Genomic DNA, 23,432 nt, shown 5'->3' with positions numbered 1-23,432 from the left:
TGCTGTATGGACATCACAGTAATTGGATGACTCTAGGAGCTTCATGCATTTTTAATTTTCTCCTTTTAATTCCTTTTATCTAAAATTAAGTTCATTAAACATGAGATTTTCTTTCGAAGGGAGAAACCAGGGGACATATTAAAAAAAAAAAATCTGTTCATAATTACGATAAGTTCAAAAGCAAAAAACAGCACCCCAATTAAACTCCACTGCAAAGCAGTACTGCATCTTTGAATACAGGCACCAATCTCTGGACCCAGTCCATCAAAAACAATTTTAAAATGGTAACAATATTCAATTTAATAAAAAAAGTGTGTGGTCCGAGACAAGCTTGAGAATATGAAATAAAGGCTTGCAGAAGGCTTGAAAATGAGAAGAAACCCTTAGTACAGATGTCTGCTGGCTTGCCTAATCTCGTGGTTTTCAGTCTAACGTTGGCAATGGTGCAGTGCTGAATGTTCCAACAATGGGAAAATCAGCTGCACGAAGGACGGAGCTGGGTGGGTGTATGACCAGGGCTGATGTCATGTGGGACAGCTGGACTTGACTAAAGGACTGAAACTGGACTTTACTGAAGGCTTTAATGACCTCCCCCACTGTGCTGGGGTTTCCGTGCCCGTTTGACCACAGGCTATTTTGGATTAAGGCTCCTGTGATCCCTCCCTTCAGAGGCTGGCTAGCTGATACAGCCTCAGCCACAAAAACAGCAAAGATCCCTCTGCCCTTCCCAATTTTTGCCACACCAGCTCCCCATGTCCTGTGGGACCACTGTCCCACAGAGAAGCCCCTGTGCTGTGTGATGGGCAAGTTAGTCAAGGGATTGGAGGTGTGCTGGGAGGAGAAGGCAGCCCATGGGGACCACAGGAGGTCTCCTGCTGCCCAAAGCAGCAATTCCCATGTGCCAGGCGATGGTGTGGGCTGTGCCAGGCTACTGGAGAGGGTGGCACAGCTCCCAACTCTTCATTGCTATGGCCAGCCTCAGTCAACACCTGGCTATCAAAGCCTCGGCGGGGCAGGGGATGGGAATCGCAGGACTGTCCTGCAAATTGTGACACTTGAAAACAAGTTCTGCGATGTGATGGCAATGTGACCAGAAGAGCTGGCACGCTGTCATGTTGCTGCTCTTGGTGGACCACCAGGTAGGTTTAGGGGCTTCTCCTAGCAGCGTGTTGGAGGCTTATTGTTCTTCGTGTACTGCATGCTCAGCGTCACCCAGGAGACCTGTATCAGAACCACTGTCTGAACCCACCATCCGAGGGCTGGTGCCTCGCTGGGTCATCACTCCTTGCTGCTTTTTTCTGATCATCCCTAAGCCGTGGTAATTCATTCCTGATGGTCCTAGCCATCTGCTAAATGTAAGCTCACCAGCATGTCACACCACAGACAGACTATTGCTACGTGATTTTTTCAGTGAATGTCAGACCAAGGTTCATCTGGAAAAAGTCTCTCTAGCAGCCTGCGCTGCTAAGTAACATTGCATCAAATCCACAGCACCTTTGTAGTTTTAAGCTCTTCCTGAGTGATTCTGGGTTCTTGATGTCAGCCCACTTTATATCTCCTTGCAAGATACAAGGCGCCCATCACCAGTCTTTGGTGCTTTCCATTCCCTCAGTCCAGCTCAGCCACAGACATGCAACTCGTGACAGATGACAGATGGCTTTGGGAGCTTCTGCTAAGGCAATATCTCTCTTTCGGTGTTCAAGCGATAGCCGAGTTCCTCCAGAGCATTATTTATTATACTCTTATTGTGCACAGACTCATTAGATGCAAAACATTCTGCCAGTCAACTTTATTCTGCTCCTTCACAGCTGTCATACTGGCAGCCCAAAGATGATGACAGATGATGGTGATGGACAGGGGGACTGTAATCAATACAGCCTTAACAGATTTAAATCAGCATGCCACTCATCTATGGAAAATACTGTAACGAAAAGGCTTCCTGTATTCCTGCTGTGCATGTGCAGCGACTTGGTGCTATGGTCTTTTTTTCACGTGTCACACGCACACAGCTGCTAGGCGAAACTTCGGCTCATGCCCCTGTACATCCGCTGACAAAAACAAGTTCGCACATAGGGGCTGACAAAAAAATGCCAGATGAGTGCCGTTGCCTGGTGAGCCGAAATGGAGTCTTGTGTGGGCATGCAGCCCGGACTACAAGACCTTGCAGAGAGAAGCAGGGCCTTCGGTTGCTGATGGGGAAGCCGACGGAGCTGGCAGTCGCTTCCCGGGAAAGAAGGTCGCACTGAGAAAGGAGCTCATCCCCACCTCAAATCGGACATTTGGCAGAAACTGTTACTGCTGTTTGTCAACGAGATTATTTTTCTCTAGTGGCAGACCTCTGCTACTGCTTCTTGCACAAGAGAAGACTCCGTCTTTTTCAGTTCGCTGGTGCACACCTGGCACAACAGCAGCCCTCCCACTCAGCTGCCTCTGCCTTGCCTATCTTGTTCTTAAAAAACTGTGCTTTTATCTAGCAAGTACTGGGCACACTCCTTCACCGAGGATTCCAGGTCACAAGTTTCTGCAGCACGAGTTTTGCTTTAGGATATTTGTAAGGGTTTGGGTTTTGTTTTGTTTGGTGTTTTGGGTTTTTTTTGCAAAATGCAGATTGACTTTTCAAGGAAATGTTTGTTGCAGTATTAATTTTTTCAGCACTTGTTTACTCAAGTAATTATAAGATAAGATGATCACATTTCATTTGCATTTGCTAGTGCTGCTGTCTTCTGTTTTCTTTAGCATTATCAGAAAAACAACTGATTGCCCATCAATACAAACAAAATGTTCATACTAAGCTGTCGTGCTCGATACTAAATTCCAGGAGGAGAAGCACTACAATAGGAAACTTCAATCAGGGTACACTTTGTAAGGAACAGATAAAGGACGATCTTTAGCTGATACCACAAATGTGGTGCCAATACAAAGTTGCTGGGGAAATTTATTCAAGTCACAGATTTTATTAAGAGGAGTGACACCAGAAAATGGCTTAACAACAGCTAAGTGAGGCTAAAAATAATGAGAAATACAATATTGGGTTAATTTGTTCTACAGCAAATTATCAAGGTAGCAAGGTTCCTCTCCCCTCCCCAAATCAGTGGCATTGACTCAACAAGCACTGCTGAGATTTTGTTATTTTTGTTAATGATTCCCAGGCTGCTTTTTCATGTCCTCGCCCCCGTCACTGCCCTCCTAATGAAGGTGATGTATAGCGACGGGACACAGCAGAGCACAAAATCTTCCTCATGTTAATCCCATTTAATGCCTGAAGGTTTAATTCCATTTCAGCATCATCAAACGGCTAACTTAATACTATTTGCTTATGCAACAGGCAAAGCAATAAGACGGGGTTTCTTTACACTGCCTCTTGCCACTGTCACGAATCGCACCAAGTGATTTTATGCTCGCTGCTTCTGCCCACGTCCCCTCAGCTTCTGCTGTTCTTCCACCCCCCTGCCAGCGATGCCAACAGCTCCCTCCCTCCTTCGAAGGTGAAAAGGCCTCTTCCAGAGCCTCACCCTTTGGTCCGAGTTCCTTACTGTGGAGGGAGGCTCCCGGAAACTGAAAGCAGCCTCACAGCTTTAACTCTGACAGAGCAGCCATGCCCTGAATCACTTTTGTCATGTGTCTTCTGCCCAAACCATCCCACGACGGCAAGCTACCTTTTTTGTTTAACAGGGCAGCTAATGGACGGAAGTTTTAACACAGAGCCCCGTCTGAGAGCAAGGACGGCATGTGGTGCTGCCTCAGACATCAGTCTAGCCTCAGGCTTTTCCCTTCCGACTGTCATCTTTGTGCCTAAGGAGCTCCCCTACAAATTCCGGGCGGAGGTGACACCGCGAACCCCTCACGGCAGGTCAGGGGCAAGCCCACACGGCGACCCCGCCGCCTCTGCCCTCAAGCCGCCATGGCGCCCTCGGCCCCGCGCCTGCGCACTGGGGCGCGCCCGCCTCTAAGATGGCGGCCACGCGGCGTGCGCCTCACGTGACCGCCCCCTCCTCCCGCCGCCGGCGCCGCCGGCGCCGCTGCGGGCGCGCGCGCTCCCCCATGGTGCCCCGCGCTGCCCTTTGCCCCCGGAAGCGCTGCTCGCCGCCTCGCCCGGCACCGCCGCCGCCGCCGAGAGCCGCGGTCCGGCCGCCCCCGTTCCCCGCTCCGCCATGGGAGTCCCGGCCTTCTTCCGCTGGCTCAGTCGCAAGTACCCCTCCATCATCGTCAACTGCGTGGAGGAGAAGGTGAGGCGGGCCGCCGCCCCGCCCCGCCCCGTCCCGTCCCTCCCCGGCCTCCTGTCCCGGGACGGGGCCGGGCCATCTGACGGCCGCCCCGTGACTGCGCGGGGCTGTGGGTCGGGGGGAGGCCGGGGGGGGCCGGGCAGTTTGGGAAGCATCACCTGCCGGTACTTAGGGCCTGCCCGTACTGTGCCGCCTTCAGCCCCGTCTTCGCTGTCTCGGGCGCTCCGCGTACCTTTTCGGGGGGGTTCGGGGGATTTGGGGGGTGGGGTTTGCCGGGTTTTTTTGGACTGGGCGGTTTTAATCTCGGTGAAAGTGGCGGGTGTCGAGGAGAAGTTAACACACCTGCTTGATTTTCACTCGGGTGCATGAGCGGTTCAGCGGCTTGGGAGGAATGGGGTTTTGGGGCAGGGAATCGGGTTTCTCCTACGATTTTCTAGTCTTCAGCTGGTTGATTGAAATGCGAGCCCTGCCCGGCGAGGTGGCCTCTGCCTTTGTATTGCTTCGGGCAAAAAAAACTAGGCTTTATGAAAGTGTTTGTCAAAACTTATGGTGAATAGGGACTAGCGGGGATGCTTTTTGCTGTTTCTTGTTTTGTTTCCGTGTACGTTCTTCATAGCCCCTGCTTGTCAGCAACTTCTGTGTAAATGACAAGCTGCAGCAAGCTTTAGGACTTGTTGAAAACAAAAGTGAAGCTGCTTGTATTGAAAAGAGTAAGGAAACACAAGCATAAATAGTTAAAAATATCTTGTGGGTCTGGAAACTCGTCTGTCTCCGTGAAGCGGATTAGTTCCATGATCCTGATTGTGATGTGGGCTCAGGAAAGCCGTTGCCAGCACAAGAGTGAGTGCAGGAGTGAGACATTTGGGAACTGGGCTGTCTTTTATAGCTGCACGGGTTTTATGTAAGATTAAAACGATATCTGAGTGTGTGTATGGTCATATGCTTCCTTGGGCTCACATTCCCCTAGCATTTGAATAGTTTACAGTTGTATCATTTTCAGATCTTATTAATTATTTTTGTCAGTCTTTTCTTTAACATATTCACATCTTTCTACAGCTTCCTACTTTACTCTGATTTTTAAATTTTTTTTAACGTGTCCACCAACACAGGATGTCACACTTGCATCCGAGACTTAAAACAAGTCTGTAGTTGTACTCTTTAAACTTGAGCAGCTTCAGCTTTTTTTTTGTCTCATTGCTGGTATTTTCTAGTATAGGAGAAATATCTCCTGCCCAAACAGGGAGCTGGTTTTTCCAAAGACATCCTCTAAAATCTGGCTTTTCATAGCAACAGAAGACACTTTTTGGTGAAGACTTAGTCCCAACCTAGCTGCTGGACCCACAGGTGGTTTTCATTAACCTGCAGCTCATAGTAGGTACGGTTTGTTGATTGCTTTATGCTGGCTGGTCACTGCCTTCGGCTGATGGCTTATATTTATCCTCTCCCTTGCATCAGCACGGAGGTCTGTATGGTTATCTGGGGAGCCCTTTCTGGGAAGTAACGCAGCTGAAATAATGTTTGTTTATATGTTTTTGCTAGGCTGGTTCCTTTGTGCGCGTCACTGCAGCTACGTGAATGCTTGTGCTGTCCTAAGGGACATGGTAGGAGGTGGAAGGTGACAAGGAGGATGGGGCTGCCTCCCTTCAGTGATAGCACAGACTTGCATTGGATTTGAATAGCTGCACTGTGGTAGCTTTACAGTGTAGTGAGCATGGCAAGTTACTCTCTTCAGGGCTAACTTAGCCAAAGTTTTTCTGAGAAGATGAACTCTCGAGTTCATGGTTCCCAAACTGTTTTTCCTGTACGCTTTTCCAAGTAATTTTTATCATCTTTTGTCAAGTTGTACCAGCTGCATTCTGCTCTTCTTTGTAGTACTGTTTTTGAAAGTTCATGTCCCTACAGCTGAGCATGTGCTGTGGCTGCCGGCTTTTTGCTACCTCCTGTCCTTCCCTGGGAGAGATGTGCCTTACATTTGGGAAACACTCTACTGTGAAGGACATAGAAATGTGTGGGCAAGGTAGAGACGATAAGGGAAAAGAGAGTGAAGTGGTTGAATTATGTATTGACACTGGGGTTTTTTGACTGCTTATATTACCTGCCCGCCTTCAGCAAGATTTCAGTGTATGCGAATGGCAGATAGATCACCTTTGGTATTCAGTTCTTGTTACCGTCAGGGTGTTTTTGCGTTTCAGATTCAGACAGTGAAACAGAATCATAGGTTTGGATTAATCAGATGTTGCACAGTTAAAACTGTGAGTTACTCTTTTGTTTTTATTGCAATTGTGGTTTCAGTTAGCCTGTCAGCACAAAGTTCATTTTACCTGTAGCTGCAAGAAGTGAGTTTTTTATTCCAGTGAATAGGTAAGCTTTGAGGATTTGTCTGCCTGGGGGAACTGTTATAGAAAAAGGTAGTTTGTGGGTTTACAAGTTTAGCTTAATAGCTGCTCGTATGAGTGTTTACTCTGGAATAAGCTGTTGACAGCTAGCAGGGATTGTTCTGGTCACTACCAAACTCTTGGGTTTTGTGTCATCTCTGATGTGATCTATTCTGAGGATCTGGGTAACCCTCAGTTTAGAGGGCTGTCAGGTACATGTGTCGTGTTCGCATCTGCTGGAGAAAAGTGGGTGGCAAGGGTGTTTGGTGGGAATTGGAGAACAATGTCTTTCTGCCAGCTACACCTACTGAGCATATGACTGTTGATGTGGCGTTCTCTCTCTCCCAGCTGGGGCTGTGGGTCTTCGGAGTACTAACACCCGAACGTGTGTGTGTATCCTACTAGTTGTCTTCAACTCATGCTGGTTGGTTTGCTTTATCCCCTTTTCACCAAAGCGGGGAACTCACAAAGAGAAACAGTTTGGTTTTTTGCTTCCAGTCAGCATCATAGCTGGCTGTACAGTCCAAGCCTTTCATTCACCAAATCCCCCTTTCCTTCATTACGTCAAAAGTTCACTTGCATGAAGGAACATCCATTTCAGCAGTAAAGTTAGACGGTTTAGACAGCAGCTTTAATAGTTACCTGTCGTATTTGTAACCATGCTGGCAAGATAGCCTCAGTGCTCAGTAACCATGAGGCGACGTTTAGTTGTGATGCTTTGAAGCAGTGTTCTTCTGAGCAGAAGGATGCAGGTAGAGTTTTGACAGCATAAAGTAGATTCTTTTACAGGTTTGTCTTTACTATGAATGGGTATTTTACATTTTTGTCTTACAAGCTTGTCCAGCTGCTTCTGGATAATGCTTTAAGATCTGTCTATTTAAAAGCAGTCACAATTTAAACGGCAAATATCGCTGCAATCTGTAACAATTAAGTACAGTTTTCTCTCAGAGCAGAAGACTTGTCTTTTTCATCACATTTGTAAACATTTAGATTAATCTTTATGTAATCAAAACTGCTCTAATATTTAGGTAAAGGTTTGTATAGTCTTGGTTTTACTGAGTTTGTGATTGTCTTTTTTTTTTCTTTAATAATTGAGCTTATAACAGCGAATGTTCTTTATTAAAAGAAATGGAAAGATATGACAAATTCCATTGGGCCAAGTTAGACTTACCGTAACTGAAGTGCCAGATCCTGATGTCCTCATCCACATTGCTTTGTTCCAGCTTAAGAGCACGTTGCAATTACAGTAAGGACAGCACATGGATAAATCATATTCATTAAAATTTTTTATATTCAAATCTGGTTATAAATTTGAGAGCGGACTAGGACAGTAGTGACAAGCTGTAGTTTGTCTTACTGTAGATGAATTTAAACTTCTCTCACGATGTAATCAGCTCTATGTGTATTTTAGGATTGCTATAAATCTCTCTAATCAGAAATTTTGTATCTCCCAGTAGCTTGTCTCTTTGAAATATTAAAAAGTTGATCCTTGTTCTCTTACCTTGCTAGATTATTTCTTTTTCTTAAATCTGATTAATCTTCTTCTTAAGCTGAGCAGGAAGAATAAGAGGAAGATCTTGAAGATAATATAAAATCCAGGAGAGAATATTCTTAATCAAATTCTTACGAATTAATAAAGCTGCACCTAAAGTATCATATTTGAAGATCTATTTTCAATGGTTTCAAAAGAGGCTGTAGATTAAAAGTGAACAGTTTAGTTATATCAAAAGAGATATCACTCCCAGATACTTAAACCTTTTACAAGGCTGTTACATTAAAAATCTGTTTGGTTTATGAGGATGTAATGGTGAAGTTGCTGACATAGTGGTATGCAGATGAAAACTGAATGGCTTTCGAAGCCATCGGAAAAAGATCATACTTATTTTGCTTTACCTTCAAGACAGAAAATAAGATCTGTGACAGGGGCAATTTTATTTTCCATATCACAGAGTTGTAAGCCTTTGATATCTTCTGAGTCACAGTTAGCTCTGGCAAGAGGTTTGATGAAAGATCAAGTAGAACACAAGGCAAGCTTCTCGTCCCATTATCTGATGTAAACCAGAATGAATACTCTTCTTTTACAATTGTAGGTCTTGGTTGCCCAGAGTAACTTTACTAGAACTGTAAGGTACGGTGCAGTGTTGGCACCTGACAATTAGTTTCTGCTAAAACCATGTGATTTTTGTGCTTGTGTTCTAGAAAGTTCAGTAAAGGAAGCAAACAGTAGTCAAGATTTCGTCTGTCAGGATTTGACTCGTTTGGATGAATAGTATAAGATAGATGTGAATTAGCAGAAATTTCACCCCTTTTAAAGAAGTGAAATAGAGGGACTTAATTATTTCAAAATGACTTCACAAAATTGCCCTGAAAGAATTTCATATACCTATAACTGTGGAAAATGTAAATACCGAATAAAGACTTATTTTGCTGAGAAGTTTTAATTTTTGCCTTTTAAGACTGGGATAAGTTCAGCTAGTTCTGCTGCTACTCTAAGCAGGAAAATTGTAAGAAAGTTGATGGTACAATCTGTAAGGGGTTTTTTTTTTTTTTAACTTTTGAATCTGATAGTTTGAGCTCTGTATGAGAGGCGTGGGGAACTCATTAAATGAGTAGTGGGCAGCAAGTCTGCAAGTAGAAGTTCAGAGTAAGTGCTTGATGTTGGTTCATCAGCTGCCGATAAGTTTCATGTGAATGAGAGAACCAGCAGTATCACGTTTTTCCCATCTGTCTCATGCAATACTGTGATCATAGCTTTACATAATAACATGATATTCATTTGTTTAATTTCACTTTATGCCAAACTATTCAAGAGTACACTTCATTCCAACTTCGCGATATAACTCTTTCCAGTCATAATTTCTCTGAAAATCATTTGACTTTTTCTTGATCAGTTCAAGTCTCTTCATCACTGATGCTATTGGTGTTTAATTCAGTGGTTTACATGTTTGGCTGATGATATTGCTTTGAAAGGGAGAAAGAATGCTGAGAAAGAATGCTGAGTTGCTCACAATCGCAGTAAGAGTGTTGCTAATAGCCTTTTGACCAAACTAAAAAAACAAACAAACAAACAAAAAAACCCCCAACAACAAAACCCCAAATAAAACAAAAAAAACAAACCCTAAACGTAAGGTGAGGAGACAAAATTGAACATGGTTGCTAATCCACCTTGCAGAGGAGCCAGTCTCTGAAACGCTCACGAGTGTTTCAAAACGGCTTGCTTTGACAGCTTGGGAGAAGGGGATGAGGTTTTTCATGTAGGTGTTATAGGGCCAACTCCAGTCTCTGCTCTGGGGCTGATTAGAGAGACTGTTCTCCTCACCTAGATGGTTGCTTGCCACTGACGTGACAGCATATGCAAAATAATGTGGGATTATTTATTACTTCCAATTCAGCTGAGATTTTTTTTCTTTGTACTTCTGGGTTTACCTTGTATAGCCTGCTGTAAGTGTTCAAGCATTTCATAGTAGTACAGGAACATAGATGGCTATAGGTGGTTTAGGGCGATTATAAATTCGCTTCAAGTTTACCATCTGAACTGCGGCCCGAGTTTCATGTTCATTAGGCAGCAGCCTGGCAGTAGAAGCAGCACTGATGTAGAAGAACTGAAGCATTAGGGTCAAAAGTTTACTTATTTTTGGAAGTGGAAGGGTAAGGACTGGGTTTTATTTAGAATTTCAAATATATCCACAGACAAACTCAGAGGTAAGAGTTGAAAAGTTCGGGGGTTTGAGCATCTTGGTGCATTTTGATAGTCATGAGGAAAAGTAAGACATGTACCCAAAGTGGAGATTCAGCTGGTAGGATCTGAAAGGATCTCCTTTCTTTGTGTAGAGGAATCTGGGAAAAGTCCTCTTTCTAGTTAAATCTCATTGTCGTTTGCTCAGCAGGATGTGCTGATATACTTTGGGGAGGCTTGTCACGTCATCAGCCGTGCTCCAATATGTCATCAGCCATAGGTGAATCACTTTTACTGTCCTGCCTCCCCGAGTTGTGTGTGTGACTTAAATACCAGATTGCAGTGAGAAAAGGCAGAGGTGCAAGTTTGTTTGGATGTGTTAATCTGGGGCACTAAGTGTTTAAAGTAGAAAGATTTTGATTCTTCATGGTTATCATGTTAAAGTTATAGCATCATATTATAAACTTTGAAGCCCCTTTGCTAGATTTTGAGGGAGTCAGTATAGTCTTGGCAGTAAAAGGAATTGCTTTCTTGAATAATATGAGATATGGAAACATCTTGTTTATAATACATGCTGATCAACAGAAATGAACCAACTCTGCCATAAAGCATCGTAATATCTTCTAGTTGTGCTAGTTTATAAACACCTTTAAAAAAAAAAAAAAAGGCAGTGCAATTTTAATAGTGTAAGCATGCATCTTCAGGTAATTCTGTGGGTAGCTTGTTGCTATCTTTTTTTCCTACTGCCCTTGAAAAAAAAAACTTTTATGAGTCTGTACATTAATACCTCTTGGTTATTTGTGATAATTCTCTAATCAAGTACTGAAATATTTGTTTCAACTGTATTCACAGGCTAAGGAGTGCAATGGTGTCAAGGCTCCAATTGATACAAGCAAACCTAACCCTAACGAGGTGGAGTTTGATAACCTATATTTGGATATGAATGGTATAATTCACCCTTGTACACATCCAGAAGACAAGTAAGGCGGTTTTTTATCTCTTTACAAATAGGATTTATTGATAGCATTTCAGATGTTAAATTGAATGCTCTACGTTTTAGGCCAGCACCCAAAAATGAAGATGAAATGATGGTTGCAATTTTTGAGTATATTGACAGGATCTTCAACATTGTAAGACCAAGGCGACTTCTTTACATGGCTATAGACGGAGTAGTAAGTATTGATATACTTATTTATTGATATGCAGCCAGTAATGGCTGTTTGTAAAATTAGGGTAGATGCCATCTGCTCTCGTAAGATTCTTTGGGAAATAGTTTTCTAACATGAGAAACTACAGGTAAAATAAACTGTTAATTTGGTTTTGGTGAGGATAATTAAAAGTATTCATGGGTTTTGTTGTCCACAGGGTTGTATGAGCTGGCTAAGGTAGTCTACTGCAGTCTGAACTTTGCTTCTGCAAGACAGTAACACTCTGAAACTACTTATGTTCCTCTGTTTTGTGGCTTTAGTAATAATTTATGCCACAGGCAGGGAAAGACCAGAAAACCATTTAAGCAGGTGCACTTAAAACAAGCAGTGACTTAGTTGTGCTGCAGAATATTTCACAGGCTAGTCTTAAGGCATATTTGAGGCTGAAAGCTTGTCTTTCTCCATACCTGATCCTCATCTCCCCTCGGTACATCATTTGGTCTAGTGAAAGATACCACCTTTTCTCAATAACTTTGCTTTACTGAGTATTTTTCTAACCAGATTGCGTAGTCTCGCTGAGAGATGCCAAAATAGCCTAGCAGAGACTGCTGGTAGGTCTCTTAAGCTTTGGCTGTTTTTCTAGGCTTTTCAGTTTCTCAAAGGTAAAATGAGTATCATTAAGTAAAAAGATTTTTAACCTGAATTCAAGTGCAGGAATTCCTAACATATGTGTGTATTGTGTTGTTTTTGAATGGATAAATATCAGAGATGTAATTATAAATACAGTCCACCGCACTCCTCCCCCAGTATCCCTAGCCATGCACCTAAACAAAAGTCGGTGAGGCTGAATACGGGAATATTCAGTGAATGCAGCATATGTATGGCCCAAAATGCAATAGAATAGAGAGGAACGTGACAGAATAGAGAGGGACAAGATTCAATGCCAGTCATTCTACAATGTGAGAGAAGCACTTTATATAGAAGCAATCGCAGCTAAATGTTGACGTAGCCTTTTAAAAACCCCAACATACCTGCCATAAGTAATAGCTAACTACTGTCTGCTGTAGTCTTTTTGTTTTCAAGAGAGTTATAAATACAATTGTAGGAGTTTCTTGCTGGAGAAAGGGTGTGTAATAAATAATGGTTTCAGATACATGTCACTGTAAGTTTCATTTATATTGGAAGGGAAACTTTGAATCCTTGAGCATTGTGGATTTCTGAGATGGGGGTACAGCTGTGCATGCTGCTGGCCTACCACACAGAGAAGCTTAAGAGACCTATTCAGAAACATGTCCAGCTCCCAGTGTTGCTATTTGAGAGCTAGTGGTGACACGAGGGAGGGACAGCAAATCCTTGTTTCAGTTACAGTTCAGACTGATGTCTTGTTAGATGCTTGGATAACTACAGACTGACCAATTTCAAAAGACTTGTCTTGGCTACCAAAAACAACTAGCAGAAAGGAAGCGATTGTCCAGATGCAATAACTGAACCAAGCATTATGATACCTTTTTTAGGCTCCACGTGCAAAAATGAATCAACAGCGGTCAAGAAGATTCAGAGCATCGAAGGAGGGCATGGAAGCTGCTGAAGAGAAGCAAAAAATAAGACGAGAAATTCTGGCAAAAGGTAGAACTGTGACCATGTCTCAGGTTTCTCAAGTGAGAGTCAACTTGTTTTGAATACTTCAGTGAGGTTTAGAAAAGAGATGTCTTGCTTAGTGGGTATTTGTCTCTGTGTTACTAGGAGAAGGAGGGGCATAGCAAGCCTACAGAAGGATGGATCTGTGTTTTCCAAAGTTAAGAACTAAGATAAAACAAAATGTCACTCTTTTCTTCTTCTGTCTCCTGCCTGAAATGGATTTGTATTGAATACTCTTAATTCCTTTGGGAAAAAATTGGACAGAAGAGCAGAGATAAATGTAGTACTGGGAAACTAACCAAAACTCTTATGGAAGGAAGTACAAATTTGTAGGGCTTGTTGAAAGGAGCGTTGAGGCTTAAAAGCAGGGATCAAATTAAAATAACGCTGCAGAGGAATAATGAACTGCAAGCAAGGGTAGTTACTTGACAGTGGAAACTCTAAACTCAGTGAGGACACAAAGTCAGTGCAGCTTCCTACGGGTGACAGTGACATGACTCGAGGGAAAGGAGTGTGTGTAGCTGAAGCATGCTGTCTGGGCTGGAGCAATTAATTCAGGTGACTCTGTAGGAGGAATGAATACTGTAGCCCAAGTGAGAGGGCCATTGTGTAACCTAGTTAGGGATTAAAAAGGGAGGACAAAGACTTTTTTAACATTTCTTCCTGTAGCATTTCTAGACTACGAAGACCCTTTATGAAGCTCAGAGATGAGAGAAGTTGGTGTAACCCTGTGTTTGAGCCCAAGTGAATAGATAGTGGAAACATAGGGGAGAATATGTAAGAAAATAATTATTTCCTAATGTTTTATCTCATTTAGCAAGCTTAGTTTCTTTGAGATTTCTTTCACAGTCTTTTGACAGAATAGGTAGTGAAATCACTTTCCTGAAGTAATGTTTGTAAATGTACTAACACCTTATATTAAGATGGAGATAATATAATGGTAAGAGCTGTTTTAGTTTTGTTGGTTTGGGGTTTGTTTTTTTGTTTTGTTTTGTTTTTAACAAACTAATTTTCAATAAGTGCTAGTTGTTATCAGGGGAGCCATCTGGGTTTATGTCATGCAAAAATATTTTTAATGTTCTAATGTATTTTACTTCTGTTAAATGTTTTTATTGCTCTAGGTGGCATTCTTCCTCCAGAAGAAGTGAAAGAGAGGTTTGACAGCAACTGTATTACCCCGGTAAGTAATCTTGCGCTTTAACCAACAATTGCCAGTGTCTGAATGAAGGTTTAATTTATATTCTTCTGTCACTTTTTAGGGAACTGAGTTTATGGACAATCTTGCTAAATGTCTCCGCTATTACATTGCTGACCGTTTGAACAGTGACCCAGGGTGGAAGAATTTGACAGTAAGTTTCACAGTTTCATACTTCAGGAAAATTAAGGTGATCTATTAGGCTGGGTTGAGATATGATTGAAAAATATAAATTTAACAGATTTGTCTCATCTTCTGGCATTGTGTGGTTATTAATAGTGGACCAACTTGCACATCCTGCTGGGACTTCAGAGATACATTTCATCCTAATAACTCAATCTAACAGCACCATTTGTTTTGATTTCATTTAAGAGCAATGAAAAGCTTTGATAGTAGAAGGCACAATTTGATATAATGGGAGACAGGGTTTTAGGAATAGTTTTTCTTCTTTTGGAGAAAAGTGTCAAGATACATTGTATATGTATTTTTTCACTGTTTCTTTTTTAACTCGTTTGCTACCTCAGGTAGGCTGCATTTTCTCTGTTATTCTAACGATGGATGACAATAGATAACAGGCAGCTTTCTGGACTTTGAAATTCTCTCCTCCTGTTCCTCAACCACTCTATTGCCACTGAGTTTTGTTTCTGACAACGCTGTGTGTTTGCTCTGTACAAGAGGGCAGAATAGTCAGTCTTCTCAGATGCAGCTGTCTGTTTTATTTTCCATAAGTTGACTGTTAAAGTGGTCTGATTAGAGGGCAGTTGACTCTGCTTACAACTCATGTCTGATGGAGGGAATTATAAACGCTAATGCTCATCTGGACATCAGTGTAAGGAAGTGTATAAAGTGATAATGTATCAGTGTATCTACGCATTTAGAAGACCTAAAGGGAAGCAGGCATATGTCTGCTCTATCTGTTAGTTCTCTAGTGCATATTTCGATTGCCCTGATATTTGAAGTTTCCTGATAAATCATGTTACTTAATGATGTGATAATTTCAGTGGTATTTGAATCAATATGTCAGCTTCATCCTAGAATTAGTAGAAGAAAATGAAGGTCTATTCATTGGTTCCAAACTCATTAATTAATTTCATTTTGAATCATAATATTTTAGTTAAAACTACAGATTAAAATTTCAAGTATTCATAAGTCAGATTCAGTATATGAACTACATAAGTTGGTTTTTTACTATGGTGGCATAAATTGTTTACATAATTTAAATGTTTCACAGGTTATTTTGTCTGATGCTAGTGCTCCTGGTGAAGGTGAACATAAAATCATGGATTACATTAGAAGACAAAGAGGTAAAATTCAAATAAATGTGAACATTTTGTTTTAAATTAAGGTATGGTCAGTAGTAATTTATTTTACGTTACTTTGGTTGACTAAATGTAATTTTCTTTCATATAGCTCAACCAAACCACGACCCAAACACTCATCATTGTCTGTGTGGGGCTGATGGTGAGTTCTCTTTTGCTAGCAATATGTCCTATTAAGCTTTCTTGTGCTGTTTTGTTTGAGTTGGGCTGTAGTTTTTAGGGTTTCACTTGTATCTGTGTAAATAATCCAATGTGTTTGTTAGTTTTTGAAAGCTCTGTGTAATATATGGGGAAAGATCTAGCACTGTCCATAGCTGAAAGGCTAACTTTCACTTAGTTGTGCTGTCTGGGTAGTTTGTGGGTAAGCACATCTGTGTGTTCACACTTGGTTAAGGTAGAATGTACTTTGCTTTTAAACTTTTTTCTTTTTTTTTTTTTTTTTTTAAAGCTTAATAGTATCTGTCCTTCATTATATTTTATTATTGTCTTTTGATTGGTAGCTGATCTGATCATGCTTGGGTTAGCTACACATGAACCAAACTTCACTATAATTAGGGAAGAGTTTAAACCAAATAAACCCAAGCCATGTGCTCTTTGTAACCAGATGGGTCATGAGGTTAAGGATTGCCAAGGTTTGCCCAGAGAAAAACAAGGCAAGGTAAGAATTTTGCTATTTCTAGAAATTCTTTTTGTCTGTAAGCTAATTTATGTTTTAATGAGATCCTTAAATTGTTTTTGGTGTTGGTTTTGGCTGAAACAGAATGCAAATTATATTATTGGAATTACCTAGCTTTCCTCTCACATTAATGAGTAAAAATTGTACTTCTGTAGCACCAAAATATTATGCCAAACCTAACATCCTCACTTGTGGCGTTTTGTTTTGTTTTTTCACTGGCAAGTGAAAATGATCAGTAACTTAAGACATGCAAAGTAGTGAAATGCATGCTTGGCATAAGAACTTGACAAACTGTACTTGTATACCTCTTAACTCCTCTCAAAGTAAGCCTTTAAAATTGAGCTGAGAAACTTTAAGGTGAGCTTGGATGTCATGCAACTCTTTCCTTTTATTTTAGCACGATCAGTTTGCAGACAGTCTTCCTATCGCTGAACAAGAATTTATCTTCATCCGATTATGTGTTTTGCGAGAGGTATGTTGAAGCAGTGACTATATATGCTTTATATAAATAATACTTTTAAACTCCATACACAGTGTTTTCTAATGTCCTTTTTCTTTTGTGTGTGTGTTGCAGTATTTGGAAAGAGAACTCACTATGGCCAGTTTGCCTTTCACTTTTGATTTTGAAAGAAGTGTTGATGACTGGGTCTTTATGTGCTTCTTTGTGGGAAATGACTTTCTTCCTCATCTGCCATCTTTGGAGATCAGGTAGATGAGAATATATGGGGTTTTTTCCTGCAAGTATACCTACTGTGGTTTTAAATGATAAGAATCTCATGCTTTTGTTTGTTTGTTTGTTTTTAGGGAGGGAGCAATTGATCGCTTGGTTAACATATATAAAAATGTGGTGCACAAAACTGGGGTAAATTTTTTTGCTTTTTCTTAAAAAAATATCTGGGTTTTGCTACAAAAATAGGCTTGTTTTTCAACTATATTATTTTCTGATTTGCAGGGGTACCTCACAGAAAGTGGTTTTGTCAACCTACAGCGGGTCCAGATGATCATGTTAGCTGTTGGAGAAGTTGAAGATAGTATTTTCAGAAAGAGGAAAGATGATGATGTAATTTTTTTTGTTACATTCTTGGTGTTTGGTTTTAATCACATGCATTACTGCTAGACTGTGACACTCCTTTAACAGAATAAGGGAAAAAACAAACTTTCTATTTTTTTGTTATAATCTCTAGTGAATTCCTCCATACTCAAAAAAGAATTGCGTGCTTCCAGTTGATTTTCTTTTCCTGGACTGCAAGGCCTGTTTTTCTGATTGTTATCCCAAGTAACAGCAAAATGAAAACTGTATGTGAGTTCTGTTACTGCCTGCAGCTTTTTGAATAGCCGCTATGAAAACTGAAGAAGGAATTGTTTTGTAATTTGCTGCAACTTGTGGAAGTGCAAGCCTTGACCAGGGGTGAAATACTAAAATTGAATTCCAAGTGCATTCTTGCTGTGTAGCACCTCCTGCCATTTGAAATGTGTCCATAAATTGTTTTTCTTCTGGTCTGTCTCTGCCGTTTGTGCAGTTTTTTGTAGAAATATTCCAGTTTATTCATTAAGTGCAGGGGATAAAACACCTTGTGAGTGAAAGAGCAGAATTGTGTTTACTTTCCAATCAAAAAATACTGTGCTGGTGCTGGCAAAATGTTTTGTTTATAATTGCCGCAGCCTGCACCTCTCTTGAAGTGGAAATGCCAATTTGAAGTTCAAGTTTTCAGTTTCCATGGCCCAAGAATAAGAAATATCTTTCCTTGAGCCTCTTCTTTTCCTGTTTCTAGGACTTTAATGTGTCTTCTACTTTTTTTTTTTTTTTTTTTTTTTTTTGGGTGGCTGTTCCAGTGCAGGCAAGGACCTTGTGTCCTTTGACACTGCTGTGACCTTGAAGTAAGACTCTAACTAAACTTAGTAGATGATATAAGCCATTACTGAAATTGTGGGGCTTTGAATACACAGCTACTTTTTCACCCATAGGTTTTCAGGGTAGGGTAGAAAATTGTATCCCATTTCCATTGGATTTACAGACACAAGAATTGACCTATGTCTTATTCAGAACATTACCTTAAAAACCCTATGGCCTTCTGGTCAGTAGAGGATTACAGTGAAATATTTTTCCAAGAAATCCGTATGCTTGACTGACTTTATTTCTCTTTATTCTTTTTAGGATAACTTTAAAAGACGGCAGAAAGAAAAAAGAAAAAGAATGAAGGTAAATTAATTCCTTTCACAATGCAAAAACTAGCAAGAATTAAAATGTATCCTATAGCTTTCAGCAGCTTTCAGAATCCTATAGATTTCAGGGCAATGGAGTTTAGCATAAGAGTTTAGGTTTAAATATGTATACCAGTTTGCATTAAATGGATTTGCTTGATTAGAGGCTTGTTTCTAAAAAAACCAACGAAGGCTTACCCCAAACTATAGTTATCTCGCATTCTGCCTGCAAGCAAGTCAGCGTTGCCAAATATCTCAAATGTAATAGAGAAGCATTAGCTGTTGTGGGAACGTGTTTGCCCTTTCTGACCCATGTAAGCTGAATTTTTAAAATTATGTTATTGGGACAATGTTGAATTTTTCTTCTATTCACAAAATATTCTGATGTTTTAAAAATGGGCTCTTGTATGTTCCTTTCAACATAGCTTTGTTCTTGGTTAGGACGTTCAGTTAAGTGTAGCTTCCAAAAATTTCAGGGCATGTGATATCCCCACTCTGAGTACTACCTAGATCTTGTGTTTATTTTTTAAATTACATATTTTCTGACTATCCCTGTTAGAGTGGAAGAGGTTATTCACTTTCCTTACAAAGAATATGTTCTTCCCAGTAAGTTAGATGAAGTCTCACTTCCCCAGAAAACTGCCTTTCAGCCTACCTAGAAGGAACATGGGCACAAAATGCAGCGTTTGTGGGTTTGGTTGTTTGTTTTGGTCTTTTTTTTAAAGAGCTTAAGAAATTATAGGAATATAAGGGTCTCACTTTTGTCATCTTATGTCTGACTGAGATTGTTAACTAATTTAAGCTGAACTGCATGAGTGAGTAAATTATGCTTGTTTTATATAACATGTTAATCTGAAAATTGTGACAGAGCATCATCACGCTGCTGTGGAGATTACACAGCTTTTTTAGTACACTTGTATATATTTATCTTTTAGAGGGATCAGCCTTCTTTTATTCCTGGTGGACAGTTCTCCCCTCAAGCTCTGGGAAATCGATCTAGTCCTCAGGCAATCAGTAACCCTAGACAAGCCGCCTTTGAGATGAGAATGCATGACAGACAGAATTCTGTAAGTAGATGTTCAAAGGTATTTACACATAGAAGGGGAAATAATCGCATCCTATGTTACTATGGACACGTTTTTCTCTACCCTATCAAGCTTTCTTGAAAAGCAGACACCAAAAAATCTATTTTTCAAGGAAGCGGCTTTTAATAACCAATTTTTGTGAGACTACTTGAATAAAATTGTGTTCTTCATTTTAATGTTTGGTATGATACTGCTTGTTAAATAGCTCTGGGAGGGCAAGTGTGAGGTGAATGCATCTGAGTCAAATACGGTGGCTCTTCTCCCCAAACTTGTTTAGTACTTGTGGAGTCAAACCTCCTTGTGAGTACAGGTTTAGGAACTTCCTCAGTGGGTTTGTGAGAGAGACAAACTGAATACCTGAGCTGGAGGTCTTTTAATGTTCTTTTTGTAATTTGTATACACACACAGACATAAATATCTCTATTTTGGAAATTTGTGATTTGCATAGCTATGTGCTTGTGCTTTTACTTTCCAAAGCATTGCTTTTCACTGGGAAGAGGAGAAACTTCAATGAGGTTTTTGGAAAGGTATTAGAAAGTGAGAGAAAAGTGGAAATAAGTTGAGTGCTTTGTTAGAAGTCTTGACTGTTAACTTCAAATAATAATTATGACAATTTTTTTCTTTCTGAGCATAAGTTTTCATCCAAACAGTGAACAAATTAAAGGTCCTTTTCCTCATAAAGATGTGTGTTCTGTTTCTTAAGTCTAAATAAATACAATATCCTCTTTCAAAGTACAATTTCTGCTATTCTTCCCTCTTAATCTTGAAATTTTTGCATATGGGTTAAGCAAATCAGTTCCTTTATGGAATGGGAGAAGTTTCTTTTAGATTCTGTAGTATTAAAATAGATAAATTTGAAAGGAGTTTAAAAGATCTGTTGTGAAGAAACTTACAAGCAGCATTTTTACAGTAGTCTGCATATGCATTTTTCACTGTTGCTGTAAAATGAAGTTGTAACATAAGCTGTGGGACTAGAGAAAACAGCTGTATTCCAAAATTGGAATATATAAAAAATGGCATGTTTTATCAGTTTATACTGTCTTGTTTATTGCATCTTTTTCTTTCTCAAATACAATTAACTTTTTGCCTGTGTGTATGAGTGCCAGCCTTTTAATGCAAAGATGTGTTCTTCTTTTCTTTTGCTACTTGACTTAATAGCTTAAGCATTGTGTAGCTTTTGCCTTGAGTTTTTGGGGAACTAAAAATAATGCATGTAAAATTAACAGCTTTGTGATAATCAACTTGAATTTAAAATGCCTAATAAATTCCCCCCCCATTTATCTCTCATAATTCTGACCCTAGACAACTTCATCATCTCCAAATACCAGCCTCACTTCTGATGGCAGCCCATCCCTGGCAGGAGGAATTAAGCGAAAAGCTGAAGATAGTGACAGTGAACCTGAGCCAGAGGATAATATCAGGTGAAGCCATTTTTTGTAGCACTTTGTTAGCAAATTGCTGAAATAGATGCAGTCTAATTAATGCCATTTAGCTTAGTGCAGCAGTGCCTTCAGATGCTTTTCTATGATCTTTTTATCCACCGGTAATTAATGTGGAGGGTTAGAATATTCAGTAAATTCCAGTGAGATGTGTAAGCTATAGCTGTTAAATCTAAGTATCTAGATTAGTATGCGTGCAGGTTTTCGTCCTCCAAGCCACTACTCCCTTTGAGACCAAGCACTAGATTGGCTAGATATTCACTGTTCAGCTTTGATTATGTGAGCTGAATGCCACTGTTTTGCAGTTGAATTTTTGAGCTATTTAACCCATAAAATTCAGTTACATTCACGTGTGCAGCATTATTTATCTTGATTTTCACAGTATGTGAAAATATTGAATTTTCACATATTCAATATGATCCATCTTTGATTTGTAGCAGGCCTTGTTTTGTTTTACGATGAGTTCTTTAAATGTCTTAGGACAGCTGATCCCTAGATGATTAAGGGATAAGAATTTTATGAGAATTAACTGACAGTGAATTACCAGTGAGTCTGCATTTATCAAAGGTTTAAATCAACCTATTCCCCTTTAAGTTGAGGGTGAAGGCCTTATAATTTTTTGTTAAAGGTTCTGCCCTCATAAATGCAACCAGTAGGGTTTTGTTTTCTGTAGAGTCAGGGAACGCAGGTGGACATGGGAAAACAGTAAGTGTTACTTCATTCTGAAGTACTGATCACTAGTGTCTGGGACTACTGTTGTGACATATTTGTGATATCTAGCTCATCAGATCTTCCAATATTGGATATTCTAGCTCTCATTCTTATTTTCTTTCCTGTAAGTGCAGATCTGAATGGATTGATTTTTTTTTTTAATCAATCAAGCAGAATTCTTATCTAAAATCAGGATAAATTTTAATGTTTAAACAACTGCATAAACGTACTAGATGCAACAAAGTTGTTTTCAAAAATATATTTTGTATTTAGATTGACTTTAAAACTAGAACAAATAGTTCTAGTCAGCTAGCAGATTGTTTTTTGTTATCTTATGAAAAGGTTTTTGAAATTTATGCAAGTGTCTAGCTGCAGGGAGCTCCTAGGGTCAGATGCTCATAGACTGCAGCTATTCTTCACTCTGTCCTTCAAGACTTTAGCACAAGTAGCTCTGTCCTTGCTCACCTGGCTTTCTTAAAGTCTTGAAAACATCTCTTGGTTTCTCTACCTCCTCATCAGTTTGAATCATCTTTGAACTAGTTCAGGTCAGATTTTAAAATGTATCTCTGTACTGGGCAACAGAAACAGAAGCAAGGGAAGATCTTTTTTGCAAAACCAAAAGGATATGCATCATGTAAAAAAGCATAAATCGATCTTTACTCTCTCTTAAAGGCTTCATATGCTATATTTATTGCTCCATGAGATTCTGACAAGTGTAAGTTTGAGTTGACCTTGCAGGTTACTTGTGTGCTTCAGATTCTGTATGTAATTTAAAGTGGTCACAGCCTTTGTGGAAAGGGATCTTGCATAGTGGTTTTCAGATGTGATAATCAATGCCAAGTTTTGAATTGTTGAGAATAAAATTATATTTAAAAAAAAAAATCATTGTTAAGGGATTATCTGATTTAACAGTTTCTAAATCAGAGTTGTAATTTGCTTTACTCTAGTTCACTTGAATACCAAAATTCATGTGAACTTTGAGATATGTGTGTGTAAAATGCATGCACTATGGTGAATAATAGGTTTAAATTTAAAAAAAAAACCAACAAACTAACTAAACAAACAACCCAAATAGTTTTATGAGGGAGGACAGTTCTGAAGCATGATGTCATGATTGAAACAACTGTTAAGTAGATCTTAATCTTTCCATTACTTAAACTACCTTTTTAGATGGCAGTCTCTGAATTGGACTGGAATTTCCCCCAAGGTTATGTCATGTCTGTTAGGACTAACAACTTGAAGTTTCATGTGTATTTTAATATATGGCTTGCTTGTGGCACAACTGTTCTCTCAAAATTGATGTCACCTATTGAATGACAGGGAGCACAGCAGATGTAGTGAGCGGGCAAAATGTCCAAGGAGGAAAAGTTCTGGAGTCTGTAGGCAGATATTCCTGTTGCTGCCCATGCCCACCACAGCTGCATTCCCTCTGCCTTTTCAGTTTTGCGAGGAGCCTATGGTCTGTGCTTACTGTTAATCTTCACAGAACATTCTTGCTTGAAATGTGGCACAATATAGCACATTATTCACTTTGTTCCTAACATTATACAGTAGAGCTGTCGGATTGAGATGCTTGTCTGTCAAAGATGAGCAAGTTGTTGTTTTCCCCTGCCCCATCTGTAGACAGACATAAGGGGGAGCTGTGTGAAGTAAGGATAAATGGTGTCTGAGATGGCTCTTTTGACTCCAGTATCCATCACTGGCATGAAAGATTGAAAATCCCTGTGTAAAAGGGAACTTGTCTG

At 40.0% G+C, this 23,432-nt stretch overlaps 1 protein-coding gene across 3 annotated transcripts in view; it reads left to right on the top strand.

Annotated features, from left to right (window-relative positions):
• The first annotated feature begins 4,068 nt into the window (after window positions 1–4,068).
• Window positions 4,069–23,432, top strand: part of XRN2 (5'-3' exoribonuclease 2) — a 52,783-nt gene continuing 33,419 nt past the window's right edge. Inside the window, exons 1-16 of one of the 3 annotated variants that reach the window (XM_030022890.2) lie at window positions 4,069–4,226; window positions 11,127–11,254; window positions 11,335–11,446; window positions 12,937–13,048; window positions 14,182–14,240; window positions 14,320–14,409; window positions 15,487–15,559; window positions 15,666–15,716; window positions 16,075–16,232; window positions 16,648–16,722; window positions 16,825–16,958; window positions 17,055–17,112; window positions 17,203–17,310; window positions 18,406–18,450; window positions 19,388–19,519; window positions 20,840–20,958. In XM_030022890.2, coding sequence (XP_029878750.1) covers window positions 4,152–4,226; window positions 11,127–11,254; window positions 11,335–11,446; window positions 12,937–13,048; window positions 14,182–14,240; window positions 14,320–14,409; window positions 15,487–15,559; window positions 15,666–15,716; window positions 16,075–16,232; window positions 16,648–16,722; window positions 16,825–16,958; window positions 17,055–17,112; window positions 17,203–17,310; window positions 18,406–18,450; window positions 19,388–19,519; window positions 20,840–20,958 — 1,529 coding nt within the window. In that variant the 5' untranslated portion in view covers window positions 4,069–4,151. Of the gene's footprint in view, window positions 4,227–5,579; window positions 5,599–11,126; window positions 11,255–11,334; window positions 11,447–12,936; window positions 13,049–13,729; window positions 13,838–14,181; window positions 14,241–14,319; window positions 14,410–15,486; window positions 15,560–15,665; window positions 15,717–16,074; window positions 16,233–16,647; window positions 16,723–16,824; window positions 16,959–17,054; window positions 17,113–17,202; window positions 17,311–18,405; window positions 18,451–19,387; window positions 19,520–20,839; window positions 20,959–23,432 lie in introns of those variants that run through there. The other 2 variants (XM_041125352.1, XM_030022891.2) reach the window with 2 other exon arrangements.

This window comes from Aquila chrysaetos, chromosome 8 (assembly GCF_900496995.4).
Source record: "Aquila chrysaetos chrysaetos chromosome 8, bAquChr1.4, whole genome shotgun sequence".
In the NCBI taxonomy this organism is placed as follows: Eukaryota; Metazoa; Chordata; class Aves; order Accipitriformes; family Accipitridae; genus Aquila; species Aquila chrysaetos.
Note: the sequence above shows the minus strand (reverse complement) of the source record. Positions and strands in the feature narration are given on the sequence as shown.